This window comes from Debaryomyces hansenii (assembly GCF_000006445.2).
Source record: "Debaryomyces hansenii CBS767 chromosome F complete sequence".
Lineage (NCBI taxonomy): Eukaryota > Fungi > Ascomycota > Pichiomycetes > Serinales > Debaryomycetaceae > Debaryomyces > Debaryomyces hansenii.
Window position 1 is genome coordinate 2201243 of NC_006048.2, and position 19225 is coordinate 2220467.

At 36.1% G+C, this 19225-nt stretch overlaps 9 protein-coding genes across 9 annotated transcripts; 3 read left to right on the forward strand and 6 right to left on the reverse strand. All coding sequences in view use genetic code 12, as the record gives it.

Annotated features, from left to right (window-relative positions):
* Nucleotides 1–546: 546 nt before the first annotated feature.
* DEHA2F26444g (DEHA2F26444p) lies at nt 547–2835 on the reverse strand (the record flags this gene model as incomplete). The annotated part of the gene is made up of 1 exon (XM_461488.1): nt 547–2835. The coding sequence occupies one exon, from the start codon at nt 2833–2835 to the stop codon at nt 547–549; it is 2289 nt and encodes a 762-aa protein (XP_461488.2).
* Nucleotides 2836–4221: 1386 nt separating this feature from the next.
* DEHA2F26466g (DEHA2F26466p) lies at nt 4222–5163 on the forward strand (the record flags this gene model as incomplete). Its single annotated transcript, XM_461490.1, has 1 exon — nt 4222–5163. One exon carries the CDS (start codon nt 4222–4224, stop codon nt 5161–5163), a length of 942 nt encoding a protein of 313 aa, XP_461490.2.
* Nucleotides 5164–5641: 478 nt separating this feature from the next.
* On the forward strand, nt 5642–6388 carry DEHA2F26488g (DEHA2F26488p; the record flags this gene model as incomplete). Its single annotated transcript, XM_461491.1, has 1 exon — nt 5642–6388. The coding sequence occupies one exon, from the start codon at nt 5642–5644 to the stop codon at nt 6386–6388; it is 747 nt and encodes a 248-aa protein (XP_461491.1).
* Nucleotides 6389–6519: 131 nt separating this feature from the next.
* DEHA2F26510g (DEHA2F26510p) lies at nt 6520–9501 on the reverse strand (the record flags this gene model as incomplete). Its single annotated transcript, XM_461492.1, has 1 exon — nt 6520–9501. One exon carries the CDS (start codon nt 9499–9501, stop codon nt 6520–6522), a length of 2982 nt encoding a protein of 993 aa, XP_461492.2.
* A 650-nt stretch (nt 9502–10151) lies between these two features.
* Nucleotides 10152–11225, reverse strand: DEHA2F26532g (DEHA2F26532p; the record flags this gene model as incomplete). Its single annotated transcript, XM_002770861.1, has 1 exon — nt 10152–11225. One exon carries the CDS (start codon nt 11223–11225, stop codon nt 10152–10154), a length of 1074 nt encoding a protein of 357 aa, XP_002770907.1.
* Nucleotides 11226–11801: 576 nt separating this feature from the next.
* Nucleotides 11802–13388, reverse strand: DEHA2F26554g (DEHA2F26554p; the record flags this gene model as incomplete). Its single annotated transcript, XM_461493.1, has 1 exon — nt 11802–13388. The coding sequence occupies one exon, from the start codon at nt 13386–13388 to the stop codon at nt 11802–11804; it is 1587 nt and encodes a 528-aa protein (XP_461493.1).
* A 608-nt stretch (nt 13389–13996) lies between these two features.
* DEHA2F26576g (DEHA2F26576p) lies at nt 13997–15916 on the forward strand (the record flags this gene model as incomplete). Its single annotated transcript, XM_461494.1, has 1 exon — nt 13997–15916. The coding sequence occupies one exon, from the start codon at nt 13997–13999 to the stop codon at nt 15914–15916; it is 1920 nt and encodes a 639-aa protein (XP_461494.2).
* Nucleotides 15917–16548: 632 nt separating this feature from the next.
* DEHA2F26598g (DEHA2F26598p) lies at nt 16549–17973 on the reverse strand (the record flags this gene model as incomplete). Its single annotated transcript, XM_461495.1, has 1 exon — nt 16549–17973. One exon carries the CDS (start codon nt 17971–17973, stop codon nt 16549–16551), a length of 1425 nt encoding a protein of 474 aa, XP_461495.1.
* A 903-nt stretch (nt 17974–18876) lies between these two features.
* On the reverse strand, nt 18877–19137 carry DEHA2F26620g (DEHA2F26620p; the record flags this gene model as incomplete). Its single annotated transcript, XM_461496.1, has 1 exon — nt 18877–19137. One exon carries the CDS (start codon nt 19135–19137, stop codon nt 18877–18879), a length of 261 nt encoding a protein of 86 aa, XP_461496.2.
* Between the last annotated feature and the right edge of the window lie 88 nt (nt 19138–19225).

The window sequence follows — 19225 nt, forward strand, 5'->3', positions numbered from 1 at the left end:
TTGGGAGTATAAGGTGAGGTTGAACAGTTGTAAGGAACATCTTCGCGATGTTTAAGCCTCGTAAGCTATATTATCAATGTAGTTTAGTTAGACAGTCCAAGATTAGAGGATTACGTTGAAAGGGGGTTTAAATATAAAGTATAAGATGCAATATTTATTGAGTTAAATTGGTGATCTTTTATGTATAAACATGAAATTATGCTAAGAAATGAACTTATGATAATGCTGGTAAAAAGTGGTATTAAAAGAGTAGAGACGAGTTTTGTATTGAAAATTATCCGATGCTGAATTAACAATCAACATAGTTATCTCTGTCATTAGGCATACTATAGGCCACAGTCTATTGGCCATATTTTGTGCTATAATCAAGTGCCTGGTTCTTGAGTTTTTGGTTTGAACTATGGAGTGGAGTATATAATGTAGTCAGGATTGCTGTAATACTGTATGTTGCTCGCATATATGCTAGTGTTCAATAACTACATATATATGCAAAATATCTAATTAAGGAAGTATATGAATCAAAAAGGAAATAGGGCAAAATTGTAACTAGGTGGAATTAGAGTTGTTTCTCAAAAAATTAGAGATTGAAGTCCCGAAGTAGCTGGTAAATAAATCACGGTTGGAGAAGTCCAAATCAGAAAGGAGAGTTGCGTCTCTAATTAATTCGTAAGCCAATTCTTCACTTATCTTGGAGTCTTGTTTATACAATGGGTTGCTAAGGGCCTTGTGTCTAATCCAGTGGGCAATCGTGGGGATTTTGCCCGAGGCTCTGTACGATATCAATCGCAAGTAGTTTTGGAGCTTCAACATTCTATTTGCAAGTTGCGACGTTTCGCAGTGATGGTGCGACGATTCTGGGAGCAATTCAGTAGCAATTAGTTTGACGATCAACTTGATCATACCGGGGAAGTCTTCACCACCATTGATGATTTCGTCGATGGTGTATTTGGACTCATTGTAGTCACAAGATGTATCTGCCAGGTTATTGCCATTAATGACGTTCTCTTTAGCGTGGCTCGCGTATCCATTCACGTAGACTTCGTCGACTCCTAGCTCGTCGTTACCTCTATTAATAAATCTATCGAACCAGCTTAAGTCGTAGCCAATGAATTCATCGTTATTGAGCCGCCACTTGCATGATGTCTTGAACCAAAATTTATCCTTGAGAACAGAATCTACCTTATGCGCTGTTTCCATATTCTCATCAACATGCAGAATTGGTATATAGAAATCTGGTTTGAACTTTAATATAGCTTTGGATAATAATGCAATAAAAACCGAGTATGCTGCATTTTCGAAATCGGTTAGTTGAATTTCCATAGGACGGAACTCTACCCTCCACCCTGGTTTAGCAGCTAACTCTTGCAGCGTGATATTTTTTGGATACAAGGCTGGCGGTTTAAATCTCAAGGTTTGCCAATTGGTAGATTGTAGGTTCTCAAAGTGATCATTCTCTAGCTCATTATCTTGATCAATTCTCTCGGAGAATATAACTAATGGATCACGTATAAATAAATATGCAAAATGTTGTGCCATTATTGGATCAAATAATTTAGAGTCCATCAATTGTTCATACACTTTTTTATTCATAGGCATATAAGCATCGTTGTACTTATCTTTGAAATACACATCTGTTTTACCCGAATATTTGTAGTCGCTCAAATAACTATTGATCGATTCATATCTAGACTTAGTGATTTTTTGAATTGGTTTACCGTCAGAGGTCTTTAACCTGGTCTCTCCATACTTGTTACTAATACGGTCACCATTAACACCACGACCTCCACCTAATGTTTCCATGTGTTTTTTGTCTTCCTCTGTTACATCGAGTCCTCCAAAAAAATCATAACCCGTATATGGTTCGACATCTCTCTCTATGAATGTTCTATCGTCAACAGCTCCACTAATAACATTCCATCTAACATCTTGGTTTACTAAGAAACCTTTGAAAATTGGAGCTGCTGCTGTCAAACTTAACATTATTGGAGTGAGAGGCGCTAATGTATCGTACAAGTATCTTGCTTCGTCGATTTCTTGAGCTTGCATAGTCACTTGTAAGCATGATGACCCCATTCCAAATCCCATCGAATCCATATAAACATGGCCTGGTTTGGAGGCGCCAACCCATGGTTCCTTATCAGACTCAAATAAATCACGATTTTTTGGAATAGAATCATCTATTAATTTAGTGTTAATATCCGGATACATTGGTAAGTTAATAGCGACCTTGCACCCTCTTCTTTTTCTAATATTTGCTGTTAAAGTTGGGAATCTTACATGACGATTAATGATTTCATCTGGCAAAAACAACGATTGAGATGCTGGACCTATTGGTTTAGCAGGCGGTGAAGTAAAGTTACCGCACCCCATTCTTGGAAAACTTGTTAAGGTGAGAGGTTTAATATTCTTCGGTAATTCTGATTCACTAACTTTCCTTCTTTTTATCATGTTCTCCTCAACATAAACATAATCGTCTAGCAAATCACCATCATATGGCTTTAAAGGAGTAGCCTCAATCATGTATCTACCGTACTCTGGGTGAAATAAAATGTTGTTCTTGATCGATTTTTCATACGATTCAGGTTTTTCGGGGTCGTTCAAATCGTTCAATATGTAATCCTTATCGATCGCTAACTTAGCAGTTTTAGACCTCGCATCAATATCGACTAGCATATACTCAACTTCTTCACCCCATAAGAACGGATCTTGTACCCTCGAAGCAGAGTGTTGCTTGAAAATATTTATCAACTGCCTTATACCATTCTCTCTGACATGTTCATTGAACTTATTAGCATCGTGCCAGTCTAAAGGGGTACCCAACGACAATAATCCCATACTATATTTGGGCCAATAATTCACAAACTTGAGTCCTGAAAGCTCACCCTTCTCGTGTGGTCTGTGAAATAAAAAAGAATGCCAAAAACCAGGCGATCTGGTTGTTTTCTAACGTTTATGGAACTGGAAAAGAAGCTCACACCCAAAAAAAATATACTATTTATCGCCTCGTCTGTATAACTCTCGTTAGTAGCAAGTCAATAGGTCTTTGTTTAACTATAGCAATCAGTTTCCAGCAAAGACTACTATGCTGGATGCCTTCCGATTAAATTAAAATTTCAAGCTTACTAATTTGTCACATTCACGTGAGTTTTCAGCATACTCGGAAATCATTCCATATGTTGATGTGTGTAAAAGGAATTGAAGGTGTTGGATTGGATTGGATTGGATTGTCTATTAGAACTACAATTCATTCGTTTTATTGGAATATAGAATTTGATCCAGAAGACTTTAAGATGCAAAAACTGTAGTGAATAGTCTGCGGAGCTAACTACATTAATGTCCGTTATTTGGCATGAAGTGATATTTCTAAAGTCACAAATTGCAAGAACCAAGTGATGTAAGCATATACAGGATTCCAGCAGATATTGGGTTATTATTTTGTGGATAATGTTACCATTAAAATACTTCATATCAAAAATGTAGGGTGTAATTAATGTTGAGAAAATTGCATGGGAGAGATACCAATAGCTTTGGCAAATGTAATCGGCATTCTAATAAAAATGACAACGCGCTGCTTTCACCGAAATATTGCAAATTCGCAGCTAAATCAAGTAGACGTTTAGTATTTCGTCCATTTGATCTAGTAGACATTTAGTAGTTCGTCCATTTGATCTAGCTAACGAATCATTCAATACACTGTACATTGTATCGCCTGTAATGAATTCAATACTATGTATGAAATGGTATGGTCTATTTTACGCTTCTTCTGTTATGCATTGAGTTATATATATGCAAATGGGAAAGTGAAAATCTAATTAACCATATTCTATTTGCATTATATGCCTCTCTAATCAATTATACTCGAGATATGAAGGGAATTAACTAATATTTAACTTTAAAGCAAATGCAAAAATCTCAAATAATTATTAATGATTGCAAACTTTTCTCGTTATTCATTAAATCATGTCTAACATCCAAACCATTATTATAACGATAGTAGTTTAGCTAGTATACTAGACTATATATAAATAAAGAGACTTATTAACGAAGTACCTAAGGATTTATTCTTTATGGCCAGCATTGTAAAGATTCTGGCTTGTGGTTGCAAGCGCGGCTAATTGCTTTCCATTTTACCCAATTAGGAATGACTCAATGAAAACCCACTTTATTTAGTCGTAACATGAATTAGCTATTAGTAAATCGTCTGTGAATAAGGCTAAAATTATGGATATGTCCATTAGAATACCCAAGACACGATCCAGGACTGGGTGCTTTACGTGTCGAAAAAGAAAGAAGAAGTGTGACGAGCTACTGTATCCGGTATGCCAGAATTGTCAGGAAAAGAATCTAGCTTGCCAATGGCCTCTGAAGAAGCATGAGTTTCATAAGAATATGGAGGAGGTTAAGTATATTGGGTACGAGGATAAAATTAGGGAAACTAATACTCGTCAGTTGAAAAGGAATTCTTCAGAACAGCACAATACGTATAGTGAGGACGAAATACAGCTCAAGAAGCGAAACGAGGGTCAAAAGGGACGCAAAGAGACTAGTTTTATGTCAATAAGGCCGTTCAGTGAAGCTGGTAATTTGCTAGCTATCAACGAAATTGAAAATGATATATCATCAACACAAGCCACCGTATATAACAATCAGTTCCTACACGAAGTACCAATTCATCGCAGCGATTCCACTTCTGATACATACGACAATGGACCTAGCGATCATGAAAACCACGGCAGCCAATATGCCCGTATACGACATGCAATAGACTCGAAATCCCTCAAGCCACCCAGAACTTCAAAACTCGACTCGATACAACTACAGAAGAAGAGACACAACTATTTCTTAGAAAGAATCGCCATGCAGCAGGATTGCGTAGATTCGGAAGAAGAGATAACGGATATTGCACCTGCCAGTCCATTTGAAATTGACTCGTTGATCGATAATGACTACATTCTAAATGACAACGACAAACAAGACCACGTCGAAAGAGCCCAGTCCCCCATCCCGAAAGCAGAAACAACACTTAATGACCTACATCAGCCAGGGATAGCTTTTCCGCCTCAAATAATTATATCTAATTCCAACCACGAATCCAATGTTCAGAGTTCTTTACTACCACTGAAAACTACAAATTCTACACGTAAAGATGGCTTTCCGAATTGATTTCTCCTAATAATAATAGTTCATAAGATATCGACCTTCATTTCTGAACTGATAATACTTTATTAATAGCTTCTGTATTGCTTCTATATAGCTTCTCTCTTTCGTACATCATATATCCATACCTCCGATCCTCGGAATTACGGCCTTTTTCCTAGCAGCGAAACCGGTTTAAAATATGTGACACAAAAATGTATTTTATCAGATTGTCTTTCTGTAAAATGTTGATAATTTACTACTTTCCTAACTAAAATATTTATAGCTAGCAAGACCATAAGATAAGCCAAGAAAGCGGTTCAAGAAAATTCGACATATTAAATTATATTTATAAAAGTTCAAGTGTTGATTTCTGTTTGGATAAAATTTTAAATTCACACTTTTGTTAATTTTTATACCATACAGAGGATACTGAAAAATCGATCAGCAATAAATATTCGAGCTCTTATTGATACAGAGTTGAACCTAGTACACATCAGACGATATGACATCTTTACATCATCCGGTTAACGATTCCACGGGGTATTACGAAGATCAAGTACCCGCACCCACATACTATAATCCGCATACTAATAACCAACCTCACCAAATTATTGATAATTTAGACTCAGCACCGAATTCTAATAGTTCAACCTCATATTATGGAGGTGAACAACAAATAAACCAAGAACAACCTGTCCCTTCTAATAACTACGAGGGACAAGCATCACAGACGCCTACAAACTCACAATTTTTCCAAGGTTCTCCGGATTCCCAGTCCCATCAATCTCAACATAATAGTCCGAACAATAATTCAACCACAATCGCACAACCGCCCACTGAGCAGCCATTTTACGTTAATGCCAAGCAATATCACAGAATATTGAAAAGAAGAATAGCAAGAGCTAAATTAGAAGAGACTTTAAAAATTGCAAGAACTAGAAAACCGTATTTACACGAGTCAAGACACAAACATGCGATGAGAAGACCAAGGGGACAAGGAGGGCGGTTTTTAACTGCTGCTGAGATTGCGGAAAAAGAAAGATTAGATAAGTTGAAAGCTTTAGAGGATAAGGAGAAAATAGATAATTTCAACGGAGACCAACCTCAAGAAGAACAAAGTGATTCGTCGAAATCTTCAACAACTCCCACTACAGAAAAGACTACATCAAATGCTGGGAATGTTGCATCAAATGAAGATGATTCAATATTCCAAAATTTAATTAATGAAAATGGGAGTACAGAGGATTAATCTGTATTGCGAACACTTCTAATCATGTTTTTTAATTTGTTCTTTCAGTTCTTTAAATGATTTTTTACTAGCGATTCTTTTAAAACTATTTATATGTAAATTATATAATTTTTGTAAATATAATGATCCATCTACATACTGATATTACTTAATAATTGGCGTGTTTCATCATTCAATTGGTTTAACACACCTAAGTTGTTCAATTTTTCGATATTGGTCATGGCACCCATTTTTATTGAATTTTGATCGTTGTTCTTAACATTTGGTAGAGGGTCAAATGGCTTAACTTGAATAGATATAATCTTTGAGAATTGAGACCCAAAAGAGGATCCTTCTAAATCTAATTCGTTTATTGGAATGGATGTCGTACCAATTTGTGCTGAGGTGGTGTTATTAACCGTACTACTGGACTTCAGTAACCCTCCAAGAGAAGTTAAATTTCTCACTAGTTGATCAACCGTCGGGATAATTAGGTTTGAGTAGTTGCCTTTAACGAACTGTTCTGAATTCACCATTTCCAGTAATCCCAATGTTACTAATTTTTTATCTTGTAAGTTTGTTAAACCTGACGATGCTGGTAACATAAAACTATTATAAATTTGAGGAAAGACACCAGGTTGTACCGAATCTATGAAACTAATAACAAAATCGGAATTAATTAACGAGTGGCATTTAGAATTTAATTCTTCGTTCAATGGAATGCAACATAAGGAACAAATGAATACCACAAATTTTTTAATGAATTTTTCAGTCCTTGAATTTTTCAAACGAGTCAACAATAATAATGCTACTTGTTTTAAATAGTTTTCTAAAATATTCAATGGCATACTCAAGAAAATTGACTCCAACAAATCGAAACCGTATATATCATTAACCTTTGAAGCAATAAGTTTTTGGAACACGCCTAATAAGGGAGTTAAGCTTTGATCGTTAGCAGTGAAAACTGATGGTTCTTGTTCTAATATAGCAATTAACAACCTCGTTACACCAGGAATGTTACCACGATATTCCCAAACTGCTGGAGATAGTAAAGGCTTGATTAATTGTTTGTAGCTTTCTGGTAGTGGCTTCGAATTTGGATATAATTCTAATAAAAATGCTAAAATTTGGAATGTGTAAGGAACAAATTCTTGAACATCTTCGCTTAATATTTCTAATAACGAAGGTAAAATCATTTCAATATATTGATTTACTCTATCATAATCATTGGTTCCAAATTTGATTAATAAACCTAAACTTTCAAATATATAGTGAGAAAACTTTGGATTCGATGGATTTTTAGCAATGATTTTCAAGATTTTTAATAATTGGTCAATAATTGTTACTTTAAACGAGTCATCAATTAGGTTTTCAACGGTGTTTAACACTCTCATTATACATTTCATTAAGAATTCATTTTCAGCTAATTTCTCCGGGGATGTTTGATCATTGCTTAAAATCAATCTGAATAGATTGGTTAACAAATCATTAACAAAGGGCTGAATGTCACTTTTATTGAATACCGGTGAATGATTAATATCTGTGAAACTATTCATGGATAGTAACTTTTCAATAGTGATAGATGAATAAGTATAAACAACAGTGTTAGAATCTTGTAAATGGTTAATCAATAATGGAAATGTAGTTAATAATTGGTCTTTAGTTAATTGATTCCTAAACGTGAAAATGTACTTGATTGCATCAGTTTTCAAAATTGGATTAGTTGAATGATTAGTATTCATCAAGTCATTAGCAATATTATCACTGAAGAATTTTACAACGTCGACTAAAACATTAGTGGATGTAACACCAACATTTGTAACACTCCCCTTAGCAGCCAAGGAACTAAATAAGTAAATTGCTATATCTTTGTTTTTCCAATCTGATTGTGACGACAAAAATTGGTTTACATAAGTCATAACTGTGTTCGTTAATAATCCCGTATTAACTTCCTTTAACTCCCTCAAAAAGTCCGTAGCTGATTTACGTCTCGAGTCAAAGTCTGACCCCTCTAGGTCTGACCTAACGAAATTAATTGGCTCGTCCTCAAATAATTCTTCATCAATCTCTCTAAAGTAGATGTTAGGCAAGATAATCTTTTCAATGATTTCCTTTAATGATGTTTCGTTATCGAAAAGTGGTTGGTATTTTGCCATTTTTGTTACGGATGTTAAAAATGACAAAGCTTTAACAACCAATAAGTCAAACTTCTGTTGTTTCGTAACATAACTATTAATTAATTTCCAGATGGTAGTGATGAAATTTTCGATAAGAGGCTCGAAAACGTCCGCATAACGGCTTACGTACAAAGAAACTAATTCGACAATTGATGTCTTTGTCTTAATTAGTACGTCGATTTCATCATCTGAGTCTTGATCGGTAAGTAGAGGGGTTTCCAATACTAAATACTTATGCATAATTTCCATTCCATTCATCATATGGTCTTCAAAGAATTCTGGAATATCCTGACTATTCAAATCGTAATAGATTTGGATTAGTAACAATAAGTTCTCGAAATAAATATTCAAGGAAGCTTTATCATGTTTACTTAAAGCTTCAGATATCAACTGATCTAACTTATTCAATAAAGTCAAAAAGGGTTCGGCAAATTTATCTAGCACTAATTTGATTTCCAAGAAGAGTTCGTCGGATCTGAAAAGTGGCCTCCATCGTTTGAAAATCGAATGAGCAACCAAGAGAATACCTTTATTCAGAACAAAGTCTTCTAAAGACAATTTCAGAACTAGCTCGTCTATGAGATTATTCCAATTATGTGGAAAGTCTGATTCGGCAATAATTGATATGGTTTCTCCCACTTGGATTTGTAATTGATTTGGCAACTTAATCATAATATCCAAAATTTCAGATTTAACATGATTGATATCTGAGATTGGCAACAAATATTCACCTTCTTCATTAACCCATTTTCTTTTAACGAGGTTCTTGAAAAATAACACCCCCGCCAATCTAATACTGGGAGCCAAATTAGTTGAAGCAATAATGTGTAGCAAATTCACCGAAAACCCTGGTTGATTTTCAATAGATTTCAATTGTGCTTCTGCTTCCTTTGCATGCTGTGGTAGAAGTGATTGATCTAAATATTTTGGAATTGACTCTAAACTATTTTCAGCCATTATACTCCGATCTATAGTTAAAGCTTATGTACTGAATAGTTTGATTCCTTGGTTGTTTAAAAATTTCGAGATGATTTTAGTTATAGAAAAACACGATTTTGTGTAATTTTTCATATTCTTAGAAGGTTCTGAAGATAACGTTTCAATTGTATGGAAACGTACAATAAAGAAGGCTCATTTGAAGGAATTGTCATTATTATAGATGATTATAATAAGAGATATACTACAGTATATAACAATATGTTTAAGAGAGCCTGACAGTTTTTTAAAAGAAATCTATCAAATCATATTTGCTCTAAGTTGCAAAATTGCATAAAACTATTTTCCTTTCTACAGGTCTTTTAATATGCTTGTGTATATTTAGAGCCATGTAACCTTCTATTTATTATATAGAAGTTAAGGTGAGGTTAAAATCATCCGGGGGCCGGCAGTTCCCTACACTGAAATATATAAAACATCTATTAATAATAATAAAATTGAAGCAAGAGAAAAAAAAACAGGATTAGTCCAATTGTACTGATGACATATAAAGGATATAAGAAAAGAATATTTGTATAGTTCTAAAGTGACTACGCATTGAAATCAATTTCAATGCGTTTAAGCCCTTCAACAGTTATTTTGCATGAATATTATCCTTCGTAATTCAGCGATTATTTGGATGGTAACTGTTGAGCGTTATCTTTTTGTTGCTTTTGCTTGGCGACAGCGTAGACTAAACCAGCAACGAAACCAACAAAAATGGAGGAAACAGACCAGAAGTTAACGGCAGCATCGAAAAAGACTAAACCAGATAAGGCGATTGGCAACTTGTTCAAGGCACCAACCATGGAGTAAGTGGTGGAAGAGGTGACTCTAACACACCATGCGGAACAGTACGAAATACCAACAGAGGAGGCACCACTGAAAATGATCGCCATGATGGTTGGAGTTCTGTTATCGACAGGGAAGTTCAAGTTGATGTTGGTAACAGACCAGTCTTCGAAGACAATAGACAATGTTAACAAGATTGGAATCGACAATAAGTTGTTGTAGTACATGGTGTCGAAATCCTTGAAGTTCGTTAACTTAATTCTCTTTCTCATGATCAAAACGAACGCGGCTGAAGCGAAACAGTTGGTGAACATCCAGAAGTAACCAGCGTACAAAGAAATGGTGTCACTTGGGGACTTGGCGCCTGAGGAGTCCCCGTAACATGCAATAACACTCGACAAGACCATCAAAATGAACGAACCCAAGGCCATGGTGGTGACCTTACCACCGAACCACAAAACTTCACCGTAAGCAATCAAAATAATTGTCAAGTTCTTGAAAATAGTGTAAACAGGAATACTCAAGAACTGTAACGCCTTGGACGAGGTATAAATCATAGCAACCAATAACACAGCAATAGGGGACCATTTCTTAGCTTCGTCCTTGTTGAACTGTCTGTATGTGATGACCCCTAATGCCTTCAACGTTCCGATAGTAGCAATACAGATGATCGACTGACATGCCAACATGAAAAAATTCAAGTTAAAATCGTACCCTGATAACACATATTTGTTGGTGACTGTCATCAAAATCGATGAAGCACAGTACGAGAAAATAGACACTGGCGCCGAGTTAGCAACCGAGCTTAGGCTTGAATATGACGATTTTTCCATTATTCTTCTTGTTTGAAACCTGACTTTACCTTTAAACAAATATATAAGCTGTCCTAATAAATAAATCAGTATAATTCCCATAAAGCCAAAGGGTACCTGAGAACAACACACCGAAAAAAAAAATATACTCGTGTCTTTGTGTCACTTCTTTTGAGCAGGACTGCCCTTGGTTATATACAGAACATACAGCCACGCCGACTGCTGGCTTACCCGGCTGGTTTAGCTGCAAAACAATAGGAGAAGAAGTGGTAGGCCGACATACAATAGGTAGAGTGATGTACGATGCACTGGGAACAGAAGGCGAGAAGTAGGCGAGACCCAGAGAACGAGAATTATTTTGGTGTCAGGGGAGGGAAGATGCGCGAGGTTCGAGGCTGGCTTGGGGCCGGTGGATAGAATGTAGTGGAGAGACGGGAGGATAAGAGAGATGGTAGTGATAAGAGAGATTAGGTTATTGTACAACTAGAGAATCTAACTTCGCTTGTTCAGCATATATAGAGCTACAGCAATCGGACAAGTCGCATGTAATTTTAATATATTATGATAGTACAAGAAGTATATATGATGCAGTATAGTACAGGTTCACAAATGATACTAGACTGGCAAGAATATAGCGGAAATCGGCCCCAGTAATAAAGCATCTATGTGGAGATGAGTTCATTGGTAATCACCTCCGTTGTAGATACTGATGTCTACATCCGCCTTGACGTCGACATCGCACACTTCGACGTTGCCGTTGGCGTCGTGTTGTCTCAATCTCTGGTTTTGGGCTCTAATCTTTTCCAATTCCTGTAAGTAGTTGTCTTCGACCCCGGTGATATACGATCCGGTGAAAACACCAACTTCGAAATTATCGATGCCTTTTTGTTTACAACAGTCGATCAAGTCCTGCAAGTCCTGGTAGAATACCCTATCGGCACCGATAGCCTCGGCAATCTCCTGCTCGTTTCTATTGAACCCAATCAACGCTTTGGTGTCCGCCAAATCGATCCCGTATATGTGGTTGAATCTGATTGGTGGCGCACACGAAGCAAAGAACACTCTTTTAGCACCGGCCTCTCTGGCCATCGCTACGATTTCCTTCGAGGTGGTACCTCTGACGATCGAGTCGTCAACAAGTAACACACTGCGTCCTTTAAACTCGGATTCCATCGCATTCAACTTTCTTCTCACCGACGATCTTCTTTCTTGTTGGTCTGGCATGATGAACGTACGGCCAACGTATCTGTTCTTAACGAATCCTTCTCTGTAAGGAAGTTTCAACGACACGGCACATTGCAAGGCCGAAGTACGCGAAGTGTCTGGTACAGGAATCACAACGTCGATTTCGTTAAGAATATCTTGGCCTGAGAATGATCTGGTGATATTTTCGGCCAACTTGTTACCCATGTCAATTCTCGTTCTATAAACAGAAACACCATCCAAAACCGAGTCAGGTCTGGCAAAGTAAACATATTCAAAAATATCTGGTGCAAATTGTTTTGGCTCGACAACTTGACGGAACTCAGGCTTATTACCACGGTTGTTACCTTTTGGGATAATAACAGCTTCACCGGGTTTAATATCTCTAAATTTATCGAAACCTTGTGCTTTTAACACAACCGATTCGGATGCTAACATGTAATCGATCGTGCCGTTCGAATTCAATCTTTCACCAAACAATAATGGTCTGATACCGTTGGGATCACGGAAACCAATAATACCATAACCTGCCAACATGGCTACACATGCATAGGCTCCTCTGATGAATTCCATTGTTCCCTTCAACGCCAAAAACAAATCCTGGTTGTTCACTCTCGACTTGTTAAATTTCTCTAATTCCGCTGCAAAGATATTGATAAGCAATTCGGAATCAGAATCAGTGTTTATATGACGGTGTACCTTTTCATCAAGGTAATTTCTCAATTCAATCGAGTTCACCAAATTACCATTATGACTAATACAGATACCATATGGCGAGTTCACATAGAATGGTTGGGCCTCGCTACCAGCACTAGAACCTGCAGTTGGATAACGCAAATGCGTAATACCCATGTTACCAACCAAGTTATTCATTCTTTGTTGTGTGAAAACGTCTCTGGCCATCCCGTTTCCTTTACACTGATAGAATCTACCTCTAGATCCGCATGTAACGATACCAGCTGCATCTTGTCCTCTATGCTGTAAAAACATAGCACCTTCAAATAACTCATTTGCAACGTTGGCTTGCTCATCGGCACGTACGATACCTAAAATACCACACATGTTAACTTAATAATTAGACGTAGATTAAGCTCAATAAATCTTAACAATTTTTTTTTTTTTCTTATGCACTTAAATAATCTGACTCGAGAAAAAATTAATCGATGGGTTGTGCGTACAAGTAATTAATTACGTCCTGTTCGGTACCAATTATGATTTTTATTAGCTAACGAAACGTATAGAAAAGTGTAGCACTTGGGTGCATAAGTTAGAAACAAAACTATGAAGGTTCTATTAGCAGAATAAAAAAATGAAATTGATTCATTATACAGGTTATAATAGGCTTTAGAGTAAAACCGTTGATGATTTTTAATTCAATAAGGCTTCAAACCCAAAGAAGAAGGTAAATTGAACTCAGTAATTATGGGAACTCGTTGGCTACAAGAGCTGTTACACATTATCTCAAGTGATCTGATACACTTTATTAATCTAGTAACTGAAAAGCATTTAAATATAATCAAAGCATATGCAAGATAATTCCTCTTGATGCATTAAATTATGCCATTTTACTAGTGATATGCTTGTGAACATTTATATAACATAATCGAATTTATGCCTATCAATACGTTTAAAGTTAAACACTATAAACACAGCTATCGGAACTAATTGCAATGCCACGTATGTACTTCTCCGGTGAAGACAGCAATAATATCACCTTCGATGAACCAACCAGGAATTGTATTGAGGTGGACCCAATGTTATTTACTAGGGTCCAAAACGATGAAGAACAAAACGTAAGGGTCTTTTTGGATACTCATTTGTTAAAGATTCGAAGTAGAAGAGGTCTAGGAGAACGTGCTCCGGGGAAATTAGTTAGCAAGAGTCATGCATCCATAAACGTAGGCTTGGTACCTGATATATTGGCATTAGCCTATATTACTGATGCAATGGTTAATGCTGAATTCAGAGAGATGAGTAGCGAGGAATTTAAGAGTAGCTATCTTGCTCCTCTTGAAACTACTATCAGAGAGCTGAAGTTTGCCATAAGACCCTTAGCGGTCCAATATACTTATCCATCGGGAAATTCTCGGAATGTGGGGCATCATATCCAAAAGTATTTTAATGAAATATGTCGGCCAATAGAGAACCTTTATCAAGATATTTGTTGTAGGTACCACTATTTTGAAAGTGCTTCATATTTAAGGCCTCCTTTGAATACAGATATTTTTATAGAGCCGGACATTATCCATTTCGCTGAATACAAATCAGAAGATGGGCGTTTTCCTGAAATCTGCTTTGGATTAGGTGATTACAAAACAGAAAATTACTATTTGGGTCAAGGATTTGAGGAATTTAAAGTAGTTTTAAAAGGGTTTAAACAAAAGGATCAACAGAAAAAATGCTTATTCCCAGATATACATTGGAATCCTAGTATCTTATTTGCTTTAGTTCTAAGTAAATATTTTTACAATGCCTTCCTCTGTGGAACAAATAGAGTTTTTATCTCGAACCATCAATCATTTTCAGGGTTTTTTAGGTATGATATTGTTGAAGGCCAAATGTCCGTAGACTATTATATCATTAGTGACCCAGAAACTGTTGCAGATGGGATTACTTTGAGGTCCGCAATTGCAAGCTTTTTCTATCAAACAGAGGATGGCGCAATTGAAACTCGAAACAAGTTAAAAACATATCTTGGTATAGCCCACAATGCCAATAAGTTGGACCCATTACGAAACGTGCGTCCTAAATCTCACAGGCAGACGCCGATGAGATCATCTGAAAGTAAGTATGTGCCACTATTGTATTCAATATATGAAGATGCTGATCATGAAAATATCCAAGTAATCCAGGACATAATTTATGGCAATACATATTGTCGAGTAATTTACAATTCTGCAAAATGTTATCCTAAATTGACAGTGAACATCCCATCCACTGTGTTTGTCAAATTATACTACTTCTCTCGTCGGTTACAAAGAGAAAATGATTTGACATGTTTTGGTATTCCTGATAGAAAAGGTTACTATAGTATGTTCTTCAATGAACTTGAAATTAATGAGGAAATTGCAAAATCACGGTTTGCTTCGAATTTTCCAAAGCTTTTTGTTTCAGGATATTGGAATGACTTTACTAACCAACCAATACATATATTCGAATATTTAGGAAAAGAAATACCTAGGGAAAAATGGGACAAAAAAAGGGTTTATGAGGTTACTAGATTAAGGCTCAAGGAGCTCCATCTGTTGAGAATCTCGCATAACGACATTAGGAAGAGCAACATTCATGTTTCAGAGTCAGGTAAAATTACCTTGGTAGACTTTGGATTATCGGAATACCCATGCAGTGAAGCAGGGATACAGGATGACTTTGACTCTCTTGATAACATATTTGGGGTGAATAGTTCTGCTAATAAGAAACAGGATGTTGGCCAAACCAATACAGATAGACAGAAAAGCCAAGTTGTAGCCAATGACAAAGCTAAGACTAGTCATAGTGATGAAGGTGATGAAACCACCTCCTCCGATTTCGAGCTTGCTGAAATGAGTTTCGAGTTACACGATACGAAAACTACAACTACAACAAAGTAAAATTGATAGAAACTATTATGACAAAGTCATGTTACCGTAATATCGAATATTAGTGCCAATTATGATTTTTTATTAGCTAAATAAAATCTATATACAATGGTAACGCTAAACAAATAACAAGTACCATTCACCAATACCATCTAATTAGCAACGTAAAAAAGTAAAAAAATAAAAAAAAGAAAAAAAAAAAAACAGTAAATAAATAAAAATATAACAGCATAGAATATTATAAGAAAGGAAATATAACTCAACTGGAAAAATGAAACGGAATAGGACAGCACAAGATCAAATATATATCTAACAAAAATCTATCATGTAGAACCAAATACCAAAAATAAATGCTCGTAAATCATTAAATACATATACCAAAAGAATACAGGAATCGTTAATTATCAAGGTAAACTTATTAGTTCTTTAAATTTTCTCATTATTCTTTGATGTCATTTTCCTAGTAACTCTAATTTCATCCAAGTATGAAGTTATACGTTGGGATCTCTTTTTTTTTTGTAGTTTTTTTATGGGAAGTTTTCTCTTTTTTTTTCTTTTTTTTTAATTTATTTTATGATGAATTTTAAATACAAATAAAACACATTGGAACAAAAGCACACAATTACAAAGCGAACTATTTTGTTCTATTGGAATTGTTGCTGTTGAGATTGAGGTTGCGGTTGTTGGTATTGTGGGCTGGCATATTGTTGTTGAGGTGGATATCCGTTAAATTGGGGAGGCATTTGCTGTTGGTATTGAGGAGGATATCCAGGGTATTGTTGTGGTGGCATCTGGTTACCTTGGCTTGGATTCACCTGTTGGGGTGGGACCGGACCATTAGGTACCTGTTGAGGCATACCGGCAACATTAGAGCTCACTTCAGGTTGGCCCTTATATTCATAACCACTCTTCTTGTGAACGGTCTCATTACCCTTAGGTAACTGGTCAATTTTGAAAGGTCTTGGAACCGCTGCTTCGTTTTCAGCAACATACAAGGATTTGTCAATAGTAGCTGGGATTGGTTTGATTTCTGTACCCAATTCTTGCTCGATTTTGTACAAATTATAACGGTCATTCCAACTCATTAAGTTAATAGCCAAACCTAAATGACCAAATCTACCAGAACGACCAATTCTATGTAAGTAGGTTTCAGCAGTCTTTGGGAAATCGAAATTGATAACAACATTGACTGCCTGAATATCTATACCTCTGGTCAATAAATCAGAACAAACCAAAACACGCACTTTACCTTGTCTAAATTCGTGAAACACTTTATTTCTAGCATGTTGAGGCATTTTTGCGTGAGAATAGTAACATGAGTAACCTAATTCAGTAATCTTCTTGGCTAAAAGTTCAACACGATTCGTGGAGTTACAGAAAATAATTGCTTGGTTGATTTGCAATTTACTGAATAAGGTATTCAAACAATGTAATTTTTGTTTTTCTTCGACGAAGGCATAGAATTGTGAAATACCTCTTAAGGTTAATTCATCCATTAAATTAATTTCGTATGGCTTGGTCAAATGTTGATCCATAAATGATTTGACTGCTAAGGGGAAAGTTGCAGAGAATAATAATGATTGTCTGGTGGTAGGGAAGAAAGCTAATATTTGCTCGATAATACCTTTGAACTCTCTCGACAACATCTTATCAGCCTCATCCATAACGAATAATGGACATTCTGATAAGTCTGCCACTTTTCTCGAAGCCAAATCTAAGACTCTACCTGGGGTACCGACTAAAACATGAACTGGGTCGTTTAGTCTCAAAATATCATCTCTTAAAGAAGTACCACCGGTGGTGACCATACATTGAAGGCCCAAATGTTTGCCCAAGGTTCTGACGACTTGAGATGTTTGTAACGCCAATTCTCTAGTTGGAACTAAGATCAATGCTTGGATTTTATTTACTTTTGGTCTGGCTTGCTGCAAACATGGAATAACGAACGACGCCGTCTTCCCCGTCCCATTCTTGGCTCTAGCCAATATATCTCTACCTGCAAGTGCCATTGGGATCGATTCTTCTTGCACTGGCGATGGCTTTTCAAATCCCGCTTCGAAAATGCCCATCAATAATTCTCTCTTCAATGGAAAGTCTTCGAACGTCTTCCCCTTCGTATTTAAAACATCTTCTGTTTGTGGTCTAGTATCCTTTTGCGGAATATTTAATGATTCTTTCCAGTTTCTTAAGCATATTAGTATACCATGTCTTCACATTTACAGAAACAAGTTCTGACTATTTTTTTTTTTAACTCATAAAACATTGAAAAAAAAAAGTACTTACTGGTCTGTCATATCGTATAGTTATGCAAATATGAATATATCGATATGTTTAGTGTTTAGAATATTCGACTTGTAAAAGTTTTGTTGTAGATATAATACAAGTAATTAATGCAGTGAAATGTAACAATAAAGCACGGATTAGTTCTAATAGGCGTGCAAAAGTATTCGGTTGTGTAAGAAACGTAATCTAGTATTAATTAAGATTGATTAGTATATATGCTTAAACAGTCCTATGTTAATATACCGTTAATTAGTTTTCGACTTCGAAGTTTTCGGTAAATTCACGACGCGATGTTTTACGATGATTCATTGAACATTACCCGGATCATGAAGTGTCTATCAGACTATATATGTATATATGGATAAATATATAGAAGATGGTTGGGTAGATGAACTACTGGTGTATTGGTTTCTGTGGGAGTTGTTTTCGAGGACGGAAATTCGAAAATTCTGATCAAAAATATGTATTATGACTTCTTCAATCGAAGTCTGCTTGACTTGGGCCTGCTTTATCTATGATTTTTGTATTTTGCAATACGTAGATATTCGGAACGTAAGAATGTGCTTGTATGTGTGGATAATTTCAAAGACAGTCCCATTCTTGTCGATATCGAAGAAACGGACAAGCTATTTGGAGTGCGTCATCATAGAGCGATTCATTGAGACGGGCTGCAATCTAGTGTGACGGCTTCATAATATTACGTCGTTATCGTCCTTGGTTATAAACTGGGCAATTTTTTCATTTACTTGTGATTCGTCGACCATTTTGCTAAGCATGCCTCTCATTATATCTGATTCTTTTACGTCTGGAATGAGTAGATTATTCTCTTGTAGCTGGCTCATCGTCAAGTTAAACGGATATACACAAGACTCGGACGAACACAGTATCAACGCCAACGACGGCTGAAGCAAGTGCTGTTTCATCAGAGAAGAACATAAAGGGCATTCCATGGCCGAAGAAAGAATAATAAATAATAAGCTCGGATCAGAATATTTGATCACCTCATCATATATAGTGCGATTTTTCAACTTAAGATAA